Genomic DNA, 15,198 nt, shown 5'->3' with positions numbered 1-15,198 from the left:
CAGGGTTAGTTTTGCGCTTCCGCCAAAACCTGCTCTCGTCCATCGAGCTACAGCTCATAGCCGAGTCTGAATCCGCATCGTCCCGTGCTGACTGTGAACGCACTGTGATGAGGCTACCTGTGTCAGACTGGTCGTCCGTCTCCGTAAGGCCACAGCTAGCTTTGTCCACTGTCTTCTCTTCAGGCGCTTTAGGGGTCGTTGAACGCGACCTGAGCACCATGCGCTCCACCCGGACAACAGGCGTCCTCACCCGTGTCCTATCTTCAGAGGTTTGGCCCTGAGAAGGGCCGTTTGGGGTTTGGTCCTGAGAAGGACCGTTTGAGGTTTGGCCCTGAGAAGGGCCGTTTTGAAAGGTTTCTGTTAATTCGTCCATAAAAATCCCACGAGTAGGGAAGAAATACAGCTCCACAGGGGCAGAGATTCCCAATACCCAAACAGTGGCCCTATTAACGCTGTGAGGTCGGGCGGTATCACAGGTTTGGTCTCTAGTGACTGGTAAACACTCCAGCCGCTCCGAAGAGCATCCCGACGCGGAGAACCCTCACGCCAAGAGTTGTGGATTTTTATTGGGGTTTTCTCCCCTTGGCCCAGCCAATTAAGGCAAGACCGCCGGTCTCAAGGTAGGCCTAACACATGACCAGCACCTACCCCAGGATAACGGCTCGGCCGACGGTGACCGTGGTCTGCACCACTAACTTCTTCCCCGAAGCTAGCAGCACCCGCCGCCCTAGGTGGTTTTTATAGAGGTTTTCCATCCTCGCGGTCCCTGTCTAACGCCAGCGACCCTCGTGCCGGCCCCGCGGGCCAGGTTACGAGTTGGCCGACAGCTGACCTAAGTCAACCGTTGCCCTCACCATGGGTAATTTTTATAGAGGTTTTCTTCCTCGCAGCCCCCACCCTCAAGGAAGGCGGCCCCCGCTCCTGGCACCAACGGGCCAAGTTTGCGGTTTGACGATGTTCGCACGACATCGCATGACCACCACAGCCCAATGGTATTGACCACTGGACGACGACTGCGTCCGCTGCCACCTCAGGTGGAACTGAGGCATGACCGGAGCAGCTAACAACGAAACACGGCACTGAAGCCAACGCAGGAGCAAGCTCAACTGCGACCACGACTGCGACTGGTAGTTAGCAGAGGAAGGACAGAAAGCGCGCAACTGAGCGTCTATCCTCCCCCTCCCATGGTGCACCACGAGGAGGTCTACCAGCCCTTGCACCCCAACCTAACCTTTTTTTTTTTTTTTTTTTTTTTTTTTTTACATGGGGAATGCTTTTACGCATACCGCCGGGTCGGGGATAAACCCGGACGGTTATGTGGAACTCAGGGCTGTACAGAGGCCCCACTATCCACTAAACCCCATGGTGTCCTCTCGCCGCTATGGTTGCGGGGTTACGGGGAAGCTCGCGCAATTCGTCCGCGACCCCGCAGCGGCTATCCTGACTAGGATTCGTCGCATGGTTAGTGCCGTCTAACCGATCGTCTCAGTGGAAGCGCTTCCGGGACACGAGGTCGCGCTTACCATCTCGGGAGCCAGCATCGTGGGCGGGGACGCCCCCATGTCCACCGCCCGCTAGCTCTCATTAGGGCGGCAGGTTCCGCTCATGGGCGGCACGTCTGCGTCCTGTGCGGCGGCGGCGCATCGGGTTAGCCTCGGCCAGGGCTTCCCGTTCGCGCTCGGCCGCCTCTTTGTCTCGTATGACGTGCTCGCAAAACGTGAGCACAGTCTCCCACGCTCTTTCGCTGCCCAGCATGGCCCGAACTACGGCTGGCAGCGAAAGGTCCTGCCCTAATTGTGCGACCAGTTCCTCTCTTTCCTCGCCCCAAACTGGACACTCAGCCAGTGTGTGTTGGGCCGAGTCTACGTCGGCTCCGCATTGGTGACACTCCGGAGTCGGTTCCCGCTGGGCAACCTTGTGCAGGTAGCTGCCGAAACAGCCATGCCCCGACAGTACCTGCGTTAGTCGGAAGGTAAGAACCCCGGAGCGTCTTTCAACCCAGTCACGGAGGACTGGGCGAACCGCCTCTATAGTGCGAGAGCCAGCACTCGGCCGTACCAGCCGCTGCACCCACATCTCCGTCGCCTCCTCTAGCAGCTCTGTGCGCTGCTTCTCCACCTCCTGAGGTGCTTTCGGGTCGCCCCGGGCCCGCGCCTCCCCGCGCCACTGATACAGCGCCGCGAGGGTTCTCGCATCCAGGTCCCAGGGCAGAGAACCGGCCAGCACGCACGCGGCCCCCGCGCTCACCGTGCGGTACCCTCTGATTACTCTCAGCGCCATTGCCCTCTGCGGTCGTCGCAATTGGGCTATGTTGTAGCTACTGAGAGAATCCGCCCACACTGGGGCACCGTAAAGCGCCATGGAGCGCACCACACCCATATACAAGCGGCGACATGAGGCCATGGGTCCACCCAGGTTGGGCAGTATGCGCCCAAAGGCCGCCGCTGCGCGTAGTAATTTGGGCGCTAAGCGCTTAAAATGAGCCTCAAAGTTCCACTTGCTGTCAAGCAAGACGCCGAGGTAGAGTAACGTCGGCTTGACAGCAATTGGAACGCCCCCCACAATAATTTCTGCGCCGCGTGGAGGAGCTCTTCGCGGGCCGTAGAAACAAATGGCCTCGCATTTCGTTAGCGCCACTTCTAGCCCTAGACGCCGAATTCGGGCCACACACTGGGCAACTCCCGCGGTCGCTAGCACCGCTGCGTCGCGGTAACTGGGTCCTCTGGCCGTCACGAGCGTGTCGTCAGCATAACACGTGACGTCCACTCCACGCAAGTTTTCCCCCCGTAGGACCCAGTCATAACCTATGTTCCACAGGAGTGGCCCTAGGACCGACCCCTGCGGAACTCCGCACGACATGCTCCGTCGACTCCAGTCTTGCCGCCCTGGCCAGACTACGGCTCTCTCGTTGAGGTAGGCGGCTATAATTCGCGACAAGTGTGGGGGCACCTTGTGGTAGCGCAGCGCCTCCTTTACGGTTTCCCAGGGCAGGGTGTTAAAGGCATTGGAGATGTCTAATGACACCGCCAAGACAACCCTGCCCTGGGATACAGCCTCCTTGGCCATCTCCTGAACCCGCAATATGGCGTCTACCGTCGAGCGGCCGCCACGAAAGCCGAACTGGTAGTCGGCAAGATTTGGCCCCACGCGCTCCAGATGCTTGATGAGGCGAGCTGCAATTATCCGCTCAAAGAGCTTGCCCACCTCATCAAGTAAGACTATTGGACGGTAACCAGACGGAGAGTCGGCCGGCCGCCCGGGTTTACGCAACAGCACAAGCTTCCCAGTCTTCCAGTCTTTTGGGAAGAGGCCCTGCTCCAAACACGCGGTCAGGAGCCTCAACAGTCTTGGCCCTAGGGCGTCCATGGCCAGGACCCAAGCACGGCCTGAATGCCATCAGGCCCGGGGGCCGTGTTCTTGGCACGGAGCCGAAACACCGCCGCGTGGAGCTCAGCGGGTGTCACTGCTGGGACCTCTTCCTCCTCTCCTGATCCCCCAATTGGCGGCGCCATGGTAGGCGGTAGATGGGGCCTCCTTTCGGGGAATAGCGTCTCCACCACGCGGCTCACCAGCTCCGGCTGGAGCGATTGGGTTAGCGGAGGTTCCCATGGGCGCAGCTTGCTCCGGACGAGTTTGTATGGCCTCCCCCATGGATCAGCATTAAGGGTCTCCAAGAACTCGGCACGACTCGCCTCAATCGCCTGACCTATGGCCACCACAAACTCCGATCTGGACGCCTTGTAAATATCGTACAGGCGGCGCTCCTCATCCGCATCAGTTCTCCTACGCCTTCTCTGACGCATGTACTGGCGCCGCGCGGCTATGCAGCCCTCGCGCATCTGCGCGAGCTCGGCGGACCACCAGTACACTGATGTTTCTTGGCGGTAGGGGCTTGGCCCGGGGCATCGCCGCGTCACAAACGTGTGTCATGGCCTCCCGGAGCCAGGAAGCTTCCTCCTCTACCGCAACAGCCTCCTCCTGTACGGGCAACCAGGCCTGAATGATAGCCGCCTCCTTGAGCAGTTCGCGGTCAAGTTTAGTGAGGGCCCATCTTGGGCCACCCCCGACCGGACCAATCCGACCTAAGTTGTCTGGGGTCAGTGAAGGAGTGGCGACGTCGAACCGTATGTAGCGATGGTCCGACAACGTCTCCACCCCCACCATGACCTCCCAACTTTGGACACGGCGCGCCAGGGCGACGCTGGCGAATGTGATATCCACAATGGAGCCGCCCCGTTGTCGCACGCACGTGTCTGCCGTTCCCTGGTTTATAACTGCCAAGCCCATCGCCACAGCCCATTCTTCCAGGGTCGCGCCTCGCGCGTCGGTCAGCGGACAACCCCAAGCCGTGGATTTGGCATTGAAGTCCCCAGCAACGATGACCGGACGTGGGTGGAGTTGAGCAACTCGAGCCCCTAATTCGTCCAGGAACTGCTCGAATTCAACCAGACGGCGGCGGCGGCGCTGGCGGTTGGGCGCAAAATACGTTGCGATGTAGAAAGTTTCACCGCAAAGGGCCCCCACGTATCCCCTTCCCCTGATGACATTAGTGAGCGGCAAACCACCAGTCGCCGTTCTTACCACACGAGCCACGGAACCGACCAAATCACCCACCCAATCCTCGCGGGGAGGGATCGAGTAAGGCTCTGCCACCACAGCAACACCTATCCTCCACTGCGCCAGGGATTGGAAAAACAGGTCCTGGGCCCTGGCACAGCGGTTGAGATTCGCCTGAAGCACCCGAGTGGCCATATTAATCAGTGGCCATTCGATCCTCCTCCGGAGCGTCCAACCTGCTGTTGGATGGCTGGGAAGGCTGGGATATGGCCCGAGAGCCAGTTTCAGCCTTCTTTCTCTTCGCTTTCGGGCCAGGAGCTAGACAAGCCTTAGAGCCCAGCCTATGGTCCGCCTTTTTACCTGCACTTTCGCAGACAACGCAGTGTGGTGACGCAGAACAGCCAGCTGCTTTGTGGCCGGGTTTGCCACAGTGATAACACAGATCAGTGCGATCAGCGTCGCCGGTGCATTGTGCCCTAACGTGGCCCTTTTCGAGGCATTTGTAGCACCGCATGGGACGCTGATCGAGCAGCTTCACTGCGGCACGGACCCATCCTACCCGGATTCGCCCACGGTCAGCTTCCACCACCTTTTTGGCTGCCGTGATCGGGCAGCGAAGCCAGATTGTACCAAGGCCGGAGGCATCTTGGCGGATTTCTCCTGCCTTAATCTGGTCCTCTGCGCAGCCGCCGACTTTAGCGACCGCTGCGACAACCTCGCCAGGCGACACCGAATCGTCGAGCTCCGTGAGGCGCAACTCCGCGCACTTTACCGGCCTGGAGACTCGAACTATGTCCTCCCCCAGCTTTTCAGCCAGCTCTTTTGCCAGCGAGTCGGCCTTCTCACCATTGGCTGCACCTGGCAGTTCAAGGACTCTCGCGCCAGTGGCTGCCCGCTTAAATTTTATGGCAGTGATGCCTAGTTGCTCCAGGTCAATGTTTTCTTTCGCCCTGGAAAGCACCTGCGCGTACGTTACGCCTTTTCCTTCAGCGTCCGGGTGCAGCGTCAGAACTACCGCCGCCGAGCGAGGCGGGCGGAGTTTACGCGGCTTAGGCTTGGTGGCCTTTTGGCGCTGCGGCGCTGGCTTGGACGTTAGGCGCGATTTTGCCGTCGCCTTCTTCTTGCCTCGGGTCACCACATTCCAGCCTTCGTTCACGGACGCAGGGACTGATGGCTGGGGAGGGGGAGCTGAGGTTGAGGGAGAAGATGGGTTTGTAGTGGCCTTGGCCGCTGTTGGGGCCACGCTCTTCTTCCCTTTTCCCTTCCCTTTCGTTTTACTGCCCTTTTGGGGCTCTTCAGTGAGATTCGGAGGGCCTCGCCTCGGAGTGGAGGTTGAAGGCGACTTGGGTCCACCTACAGTCGTCTTAGTTGCGGGCGCTGGCCCCGCCGCTAATTCTTGTGAAGCCGCCTGTGCGGCTTGTCGTCGCCTGTCAGCAGCCAACGGGGGCCGCATTGGTTGGGCCGGCAGGAGCCTACCCTCCAGCTCGAGAGCTCCAAACCGTGCGTCAAGCATCAGCCCCACTTGAGCCGTCACGGCACGCACCATATCGTCCATGTTGGGACGCTCGGGGGAACGGGCGGGCTGCGCCTGCTCCTTCGGCGGAGACGGCAACGGGGATTGTCTTCTAAATTGAGCCCGGAGTTCTGCTCTGAGCTGCTCCATTTCGGAGCGGAGCTCCTTCAGTTCCGCTCGCAGACGGTTGTTTTGCGCCTGCAGTCGCCGCGATTCCTCCGAGGACGTTCGATTTTTGATCTCCTCGAAAGCAACTCCTATGGACGTGGCGGCTTCATTGAGGGCTTTTACAAAGGTGCCCTTTAGATTTGAGGACTTTGAGGCCACCAAATCAATTGTCCTCAGGCTGGTTTTCACCTGCTCGATCAGAGAGCCCACAGTGTGTTCCTCCTCGTCTTGCAGCAGGCTCGCTACTCTCCTGCCGCTGCCAGGCTGGCTGCGAATCGAGAGCGACTGCGCGAGACCGGCTGCCTCTTCTTCCGCCCTAAGGCGGAGCTCCTCTCTTTTGGCGCGGTTCAGCTCCTCCTTCGTTTTGGCGAGGCTGACGTATTGCCCTGTAGTAGGAGGCCTGCCGCGGCCTCTTTTTGTTTCGGCATCTGAACCCGAGCTGTCAGGGTTAGTTTGCGCTTCCGCCAAAACCTGCTCTCGTCCATCGAGCTACAGCTCATAGCCGAGTCTGAATCCGCATCGTCCCGTGCTGACTGTGAACGCACTGTGATGAGGCTACCTGTGTCAGACTGGTCGTCCGTCTCCGTAAGGCCACAGCTAGCTTTGTCCACTGTCTTCTCTTCAGGCGCTTTAGGGGTCGTTGAACGCGACCTGAGCACCATGCGCTCCACCCGGACAACAGGCGTCCTCACCCGTGTCCTATCTTCAGAGGTTTGGCCCTGAGAAGGGCCGTTTGGGGTTTGGTCCTGAGAAGGACCGTTTGAGGTTTGGCCCTGAGAAGGGCCGTTTTGAAAGGTTTCTGTTAATTCGTCCATAAAAATCCCACGAGTAGGGAAGAAATACAGCTCCACAGGGGCAGAGATTCCCAATACCCAAACAGTGGCCCTATTAACGCTGTGAGGTCGGGCGGTATCACAGGTTTGGTCTCTAGTGACTGGTAAACACTCCAGCCGCTCCGAAGAGCATCCCGACGCGGAGAACCCTCACGCCAAGAGTTGTGGATTTTTATTGGGGTTTTCTCCCCTTGGCCCAGCCAATTAAGGCAAGACCGCCGGTCTCAAGGTAGGCCTAACACATGACCAGCACCTACCCCAGGATAACGGCTCGGCCGACGGTGACCGTGGTCTGCACCACTAACTTCTTCCCCGAAGCTAGCAGCACCCGCCGCCCTAGGTGGTTTTTATAGAGGTTTTCCATCCTCGCGGTCCCTGTCTAACGCCAGCGACCCTCGTGCCGGCCCCGCGGGCCAGGTTACGAGTTGGCCGACAGCTGACCTAAGTCAACCGTTGCCCTCACCATGGGTAATTTTTTATAGAGGTTTTCTTCCTCGCAGCCCCCACCCTCAAGGAAGGCGGCCCCCGCTCCTGGCACCAACGGGCCAAGTTTGCGGTTTGACGATGTTCGCACGACATCGCATGACCACCCGGAGCAGCTAACAACGAAACACGGCACTGAAGCCAACGCAGGAGCAAGCTCAACTGCGACCACGACTGCGACTGGTAGTTAGCAGAGGAAGGACAGAAAGCGCGCAACTGAGCGTCTATCCTCCCCCTCCCAGGGTGCACCACGAGGAGGTCTACCAGCCCTTGCACCCCACCCCAACCTTTTTTTTTTTTTTTTTTTTTTTTTTTTATAGAGGGGAAATGCGTTACGCATACCACCCCAGGCGCGGGGACGGGCCTGGGATGGTTATGTGGGACTCCCGTACGGGCTAATGGGACCCACGGTTTACCCACTAAAACCCCTCTTTGCCGCCTCTAGGCTGAAAAGGCGAGGTCACAGGGACACTGGAGCATTCTTCCGCGACCTCGCCAGCGGCTGTCCGAATAATTCCGGACACAACTCTGGAGGAAATTCGTTGTTCCCTCTACCTCCTTAATCGCGCGTCATTATTTCGGCGCGCCAGCCATCACAGGGACCCTTGTGTAGGCGACAGGCGTCCCCGAGTCTGCCGCCCACAGGAACCCTTAAGGGGGAAGTCGGCGATCATAGGCCAGCCGCCGCCGCCCCACACGCTTTCGGCGCAACGGTTGGGAAGCCGGGTCGTCTTCCCTGTCGCGCTCCGCCCTTTCTTTCTGCACCATGACTGCCTCGCAGAAGTCCAGCACAGCCTTCCATGACCTGTCACTGTCCACCATGCTACGGACCACGGAAGGCAGCGAGAGGTCACGGCCTACTACAGTGCTTAATATACGGCGTTCTTCGTCCCAGGCTGGGCACACTTCCAACGTGTGCTGGGCCGTGTCCTCCAGGCAGTCACAGTGGTGGCATACTGCGGTCAGTTCCCTTCCGGCTCTGTCCTTAAGATACCTCCCGAAACATCCGTGTCCCGAGAGGATCTGAGTCAACCGGAAGGTTAATACGCCATGCGTCCGGTCTAGCCACTTTTTAAGAACCGGACCAATCGCTTCGACGGTGCGATGGCCTGCGTTAGGGTGCGCCAGCCTCTGCTCCCAAACCTCCACCATTTCTTGTCGAATTGCGTCACGTCGTCCTAGAATTTCTCTCTGTGCTGGCGAGTCTCCATTGTGATGCGCCTCCTCGCGCCAGCGGTAAACCGCTGCGAGGGCTCTCGCATCCAGGTCCCACGGTAAAGACCCTGCCAGCACACATACCGCTTCATAAGAGATCGAGCGGTACCCTCTAATAGCTCTGGTAGTAATTGCTCTTTGAGGTGCCCTAAGTAAGGCTATCTCCTCCCTCTTTAAAATGTCAGCCCAGACTGGGGCTCCGTACAGGGCCATGGATCTTACGATCCCCATGTATAGCCGTCGACATGACGCTTTGGGCCCCCCCGTGTTTGGGAGTATACGCCCTAAAGCGCCAGCTGCTCCCAGTAGCTTCGGCATCAGGCGCCGAAAGTGGGCGTGGAATTTCCACCGGCTATCGAGTGTTAGGCCCAGGTATTTCATTGTGGACTCGATGCCGATCCGGGTTCCACCCACCACTATATGCGCATCCTGCGGTGGCGCATTTCGGGACCCGTGGAAGCATAATGCTTCCGATTTTTGTAGGGCCACCTTTAGTCCCAGTCGCCGAATTCGACCGACGACGTGAGCGACTCCAGCCGTTGCCAGTATGGCGGCCTCCCTAAAGGTTTCCCCGCGAGCTGTAACTAAGGTGTCATCGGCGTAGCAGGTGAGATCTACGCCTCCCAGATTTGCGCCTCGCAGGACCCAATCATATCCAATATTCCACAGGAGTGGCCCTAGAACCGACCCCTGTGGAACACCGCAGGACATCGGGTATCCTGCCCACTCTTCCCTACCCGGGTAAGTGACAGACCTGTCCGAGAGGTAGGCGTTTACTGTCCGTCTAAGATATTCTGGTACCTGGTGGTACCGCAGCGCCTCCTTAACACAACCCCAAGGCAAGGAGTTAAAGGCATTGGCAATGTCGAGGGACACTGCCAATACGACTTCGCCTCGGGACACCGCTTCGTCAGCAAGAGCCTTAACACGCTGAATGGCGCCGACTGTTGAACGGCCGCTGCGAAAACCAAACTGGCAATCTGCCACGTCAGGCCCAACACGGGCGAGGTGCTTGATGAGACGGCCGGCTATTATGCGCTCAAAGAGCTTAGCGATCTCATCAAGCAGCACTATTGGGCGGTAGGCAGATGGAGAATCTGCCGGGCGTCCTTCCTTTTTTATCAGAACCAGCTTGCCTGTCTTCCACTGCCGTGGAAACCTGGCCTGTTGAAAGCAAGCTGAAAACATCTGCAGCATTCGAGACTCCAGAGCGTTGCTGGCCAACACCAAGGCACGACCCGGTATGCCGTCAGGCCCAGGAGCTTTGTTTTTGGCCTTGAGTCGCAGCACAGCTGCCCCAAGTTCGTCACCAGACACATCAGGTATCTCCTCCGCACCACCTTCGATTCCTGCGGGAGGTGCCATTGCCGGCGGTATGAAGTTATCGCAGGCCGGGAACAGCGCCTCCACCACACTTCGCAGTAGATCCGGCTCAAGACTTCGCGTCAGGGGGGGAGCCCAGGGGCGAAGTTTGTTTCGGACCATCTTATATGGTCGCCCCCAAGGATCGTTGTTTAACATTCCGAGCATTTCTCGATATGAACCCTCCTTTGCCTGCTTTATAGCGATCTTCAGGCTTTTTGCACGCTCTCTATATGTTGCGTACAGTTCTGTCTCCCGGGCAGGATCTCGGAGCCTACGCCTTCTCTGGTGACTATAGACACGTCTCGCCTCAACACATGCCTCTCGGAGTTGTGCGAGCTCCGGAGACCACCAGTAGACCTGACGTCTAGGAGGAAGAGGCTTAGCTCGGGGCATCGCCGCATCGCAGATGTTCGTCATGGCTTCGCCAAGCCATTTCGCCTCCTCCTCTACATCTATTGGACCCGCCGGAATCGGGTTCCATGCCTGGACCTCAGCAGCCAGAACCAATGCTTCCCTATCCAGGCGTTTTAGTGCCCAGCTTGGGCCGTCGCCTGGCAGGGACTGACTGATTGGACCGCTCGTAGTACCTAGGAGTGCAGAGATCCTGAACTGTATATAGCGATGGTCAGATAAGGACTCTACGCTCTCTAGCACCTCCCAACCCTGAATACGATGGGCCAGAGCAGCGTTAGCAAGGGTTACGTCGACAATAGAGCCGCCCTGTTGTCGCACACATGTATCGACGGACCCCTGATTGACAACAACCAGGCCATTCGCAACCGCCCATTCTTCAAGTTCCCGCCCATTTGCATCCGTTGCTGGCGATCCCCACGCGACAGACTTGGCGTTAAAGTCGCCTGCAACAAGCACTGAACGCGACTCGCAGCGAGCGATAACCGCTCCCACTTCTACTAAAAAGGCCTCAAATTCGGCCACACTCCTATTGGGCGAGAAATATACACTGACCACTGTGATGCCACCGACGAGCGCGGCCACAAATCCCTTCCCTTTTTCAACCTTTTCAAAAGGCGGTGAGCCAGCAGCTGTTTGTGTGATTATCGCCGCAGATTCATCGTGGTCACTAACCCAGTTGTCCCTTTTGGGGATATGGTAGGGCTCAGAGACGATAGCCACATGTGTCAACCACTGCGCCATGCTCTGAGACAGGAGATCCTGAGCATCTAGGGCGTGGTTGAGGTTCACCTGCACAAATTGTAACGCCATTATGTGGTTTCCATTAGCGCTGCCTGCTCAGCCTCGGCCGCATCAGTGGCGGGTTGGTGGACAGATTGCGAGGGGGCTCGGAAGCCATCGCCATTCTTCTTCCCCTTCTTGATGATTTTGGAAGCAACGCACGTCTTACTCCCAATCATGTGTCCTGCCGGTTTATTAGCAGCCGCGCAAACAGCGCAGTGCGGTGTGGCAGAACACGTAGCCGCCTTATGGCCGGGCTGACCACAGCGGTAACATAAGTCACTCCGGTCCTCTTGAGCTCTGCACTGCGCCCGCACGTGGCCGGCTTCAAGGCAACGGAAGCAGCGCATGGGCTTTTGGTCCAGCAGTTGTACTCTTGCCGATACCCAACCAACAAGTAACCGGCCACTCTCGGTCAACTTTTTGACCACCGTAATTGGGCAACGAACCCAGATGGAACCCAGCCCTGAGAAATCCTGGCGGATCTCGCCACACTTTATTTGGTCTAAGTGGCACCCACCCACTTTGGCCACAGCTTCCTTCACGTCTTCGGGCGTGACAGAGTCATCTAGCCCTGAGATACGCACTTCTGCATTTTTTGTAGGTCTAGAGACTTGGACTACTTCGTTGTTCAGTTTCTCCCTTAATTTATCGGCGAGAGCATCTGCTTTCTCGCCGCTGGCTGCACCAGGGACCTCGATAATGGTCGCCCCCGTGACTGCCCTCTTGAACCGAACTCCTTGTATCTGCAGCTCGTTTAGGTCAATCTTTGTCCTGGCCTCCTTTAAAATGTCTCCATATGTAGTTTTGCCCTCCTCAACTTCCGGCTTCAGCGTGAGGACAATCGCCGCTGAGCGTGGAGGTCGCAGTTTGCGGGCCTTTTTAGGAGTTGCTTTCTGCGGTGGAGGGCCCGTTGTCTTCTTACGTTTGCCCTTTTTGACTACCTTTGTCCAGGTCTCATCGACATTAGCCGGAGCAGGCGGTAATGGACGAGGCTCTCGCGGTGCTGGCGCGGGTTGAGCCGTCTTTTCCTTCTTCTTTCCCTTTTTTGTCGCCGCTTTCTTCCTCTCACTACCAGGAGCAGAAGACTGTTGCGGAACATTAGGTGCCGTCGATTTGTTCAGCCCGCTCGGTCCAGCGACGGGTTGTACCGTCGGGGCTGTACGAGATGTTGCTGCAGCCTGCCTGTTGTTCACCTGAGAGGGAGGTTGGGCCGTCTTTTTTGCCTTATCTGCGGCCAGTGGAGGCCGCATAGTCTTCGCTGGAAGAAGCCTGTCCTCTAGGGCTTCCAGACGAGCGTTCATCATTTTCCCCACTTTCACCATCATCGTGTGCTCCGCATCCTGTTGGGAAGCGCTAGATGGAGTCACAAGCGACTGTTGTGAGGCCGGTGACAGCGGGGATGGAGCTGCTCTTGCGAGCCGCAGTTCCTTCCTTAGTTCCTCCTGCTCTTTTTGGAGGTCTGCTAATTGCGCTTGCAGTCGAGCAACAGTCCGCTGCAGCATCTTCGTCTCTTCATTGGTGGTGCGTTCGAGCATCACTTCGGCAAAATCTGTTATTGCAGTGGCCGCTTCCTTTAGTTTCCGCTGAAAGGTACCTTTTAGGTTCCCGGACGTAGCCACTACTTTGTTTATTACAGCCACGCTGTCGAGGACTTGTGCATTTAGAGCCGACATGAGCTGACTCTCTCCCTCTGTACCGTGCGCAACTCTACGTTCCGCGGTTGGCCGCATGCGGATGGTCATATTTTCTAAATCCGCCTCAGCCTTTTCGGCCGCCTGCCGGCGGAATTCTTCCTTCGCCAATTTATAAGCTTCTCGGGTCTTGCCCAAGCCCGCATATTTCCCAGTTGTTATGGGACTACCCTTTGATTTGGGTTTCTCGGCAGATTTTTTTGCCTCCGGCTCTTCATCACTGGGCTCCGAGAGCTCTGTCCGCTTCCTCTTTTGACTTTCTTCAGCCCAGAAAGCGGCCAAAAGACGAGGAACTGGATTCAGATCCAGATCTTGACCTCGTTTTCACGGTCGATAGGCTCGAATCCGTGTCTGTGTTGTCCGAGAGAGCACTTGTGTCCATCACTCCGTCCAGACGTTCAAGCGAGACTCGGCATTCCCGCAGGCGTAGCCGTGAGGGCGTCGCATTAAATTCAGTAATGCCGCCGGCTGTTCCCTCATTACCAGCGCTTGTAGCGCCCATCATTCCATCTTCAATGGTGTGGTCCTGAGAAGGACCGTTTTCAGTGTGGCCCTGAGAAGGGCCGTTTTGATTTTGGTTTTTATTATTTTGAGTTGCCATTTGATTCCCACGAGCATGAGACGATATAAATTTCACTGGCGGGTAACGCTCATCCCGAAACGCAGTGGGCTATATACTCTAGAGGGCACCTGGTATCTAGAGGTTTTAACGACTTCGCTGTCGGGTGTTAAAGGGTTTTCCTTCCCGCGGGCCGGCCAATTAAGGCAAGCCCTCCGCGCCGCGAACACTACCCGTACCCCATACCGCCAGTGATGGGGGTCGTTGGGAAGGTGCTGCGGGTTGCGGGATTCAAGGCGAGCTGGCGTAGACTCCCCTATGTAGTCTCGTTAGAAACTACCAACTACGGCTTCACTCATTTATTTTGGATGGCCGAAAAAGACCACCCTGTCCCCCCCCAGACCAATAGGTCGACAAAATTCTTCAAAAGAAGTAAGCCCCAAAATTGGCATGGACCGCCTAAAAGACCGCCAAACCCAAAGCAGCTTTGTCAGCCGCCGCCCTCTCGACCGAAAACGGTCCCTCTAAAGAGGTTACCCCACCCCCCTGGCCCCATCCGCAAGGACCTCTGCTAGACAGAGGACCTGCGGAGAGACCCCCCGTTCCCCCCCATGACAGAACATTGGCAGCACCGGTAAGCAATAGCTTGAAACAAGAGATTACTTACCGTTGCCCCCGGGGTGCACCGTCCAAGAGCCCTTCCCTTACCCCCGGATCACTCGGATCAAGAGGAATGAGAAGGGACTTGGCACACTGGGAGGTTTCCTGTCCGTAGCACCCCCCCCACCCCAACCTAACCTAACCTAACCTTTTTTTTTTTTTTTTTTTTTTTTTTTTTTCGTTGGAAAAATGCTTTATGCATACCCACACACCCGGGGAGAACATGTGGGTTATGTGGGACTCTGCAAAAGGCGCCTCTACCCACTAAAAAACCAACGGTATGCCTGCGCGCCGCCAATGGGGCGTGGCCACGGGATCTCTTAAGTACGCAACCGTGACCACGCCGGCGCCGCCCGCCACTACCACATGCGGCGGGCCCTTCTCCTGGGGGGGCTTGAGATGGCCTTACCCCTGCCTCCTCAGAAGGCACGTGGGCATACCACGCGCGCCTTCTCTGCGAGGTCTATGTAATGGGCAGCGACGCCCCCGCGCCGCTGCCCAGACCTCTCTAGGTGGGGGGGAGGAGACGGGCATACGCTCTCCTCCGGGCCCCTGCGCGCTTGCGGCGGATCGGGTGGGCGGCTGGGTCGGCCTCACGTTCCCTCTCCGCTGCCTCCTTCTGCGACATTACATTCTCGCAGAAGGAGAGGACCGCTTTCCACGACCTCTCGTCGGCAACCATAGACTTAACTACGGCTGGCAAGGAGAGGTCGTCCCCCACCACAGCCACGAGGTCGCGGCGCTGCCCCGCCCAGGCTGGGCATTCCTCCAGGGTATGCTGCGCCGTGTCCTCGGCGCAGCTGCATTGGTGACACTCGGCCGTCACCTCCCGTTTTGCGAACCGGTGCAGGTAGCTCCCGAAACAGCCGTGACCCGTGAGCACCTGCACCAATCGGAAGGTTAACGAGCCCCGCTCTCTCTCCAGCCAATCTTGTAGGACCGGCCGGACCGCCTCGA

The 15,198-nt window shown here is 57.9% G+C and overlaps 3 protein-coding genes across 3 annotated transcripts; all 3 read right to left on the bottom strand.

The window, feature by feature from the left end:
- Positions 1-3,783: 3,783 nt before the first annotated feature.
- Positions 3,784-4,752, bottom strand: LOC133526648 (uncharacterized). Its single transcript, XM_061863341.1, has one exon. It carries the CDS (start codon positions 4,750-4,752, stop codon positions 3,784-3,786), a length of 969 nt encoding a protein of 322 aa, XP_061719325.1.
- Position 4,753: 1 nt separating this feature from the next.
- On the bottom strand, positions 4,754-7,435 carry LOC133526647 (uncharacterized). The gene is made up of 3 exons (XM_061863340.1): positions 7,358-7,435; positions 6,784-6,957; positions 4,754-6,709 (listed from the first exon to the last, which is right to left on the bottom strand). Exons 1-3 carry the CDS (start codon positions 7,433-7,435, stop codon positions 4,754-4,756), a joined length of 2,208 nt encoding a protein of 735 aa, XP_061719324.1.
- Positions 7,436-11,357: 3,922 nt separating this feature from the next.
- On the bottom strand, positions 11,358-13,623 carry LOC133526645 (neurofilament heavy polypeptide-like). Its single transcript, XM_061863339.1, has 2 exons — positions 13,506-13,623; positions 11,358-13,315 (listed from the first exon to the last, which is right to left on the bottom strand). Exons 1-2 carry the CDS (start codon positions 13,621-13,623, stop codon positions 11,358-11,360), a joined length of 2,076 nt encoding a protein of 691 aa, XP_061719323.1.
- Positions 13,624-15,198: the final 1,575 nt, after the last annotated feature.

This window comes from Cydia pomonella, chromosome 16 (assembly GCF_033807575.1).
Source record: "Cydia pomonella isolate Wapato2018A chromosome 16, ilCydPomo1, whole genome shotgun sequence".
Taxonomy (NCBI): Eukaryota; Metazoa; Arthropoda; class Insecta; order Lepidoptera; family Tortricidae; genus Cydia; species Cydia pomonella.
This window is presented reverse-complemented; position numbering and strand designations above follow the sequence as displayed.

Bases quoted from the DNA above. Each gene is read 5' to 3' on its own strand.
- LOC133526648 (XM_061863341.1), bottom strand. From the start codon at position 4,752: ATGGCCACTCGGGTGCTTCAGGCGAATCTCAACCGCTGTGCCAGGGCC.
- LOC133526647 (XM_061863340.1), bottom strand. From the start codon at position 7,435: ATGGAAAACCTCTATAAAAACCACCTAGGGCGGCGGGTGCTGCTAGCT. The intron at 6,958-7,357 runs GTCACCGTCGGC...GGCCCTTCTCAG, and splicing joins AGTTAGTGGTGCAGACCACG to GGCCAAACCTCTGAAGATAG. The intron at 6,710-6,783 runs GTGCGTTCACAG...GGACGAGAGCAG, and splicing joins ACACAGGTAGCCTCATCACA to GTTTTGGCGGAAGCGCAAAC.
- LOC133526645 (XM_061863339.1), bottom strand. From the start codon at position 13,623: ATGGCAACTCAAAATAATAAAAACCAAAATCAAAACGGCCCTTCTCAG. The intron at 13,316-13,505 runs GTAATGAGGGAA...ATCTGAATCCAG, and splicing joins GATGGGCGCTACAAGCGCTG to TTCCTCGTCTTTTGGCCGCT.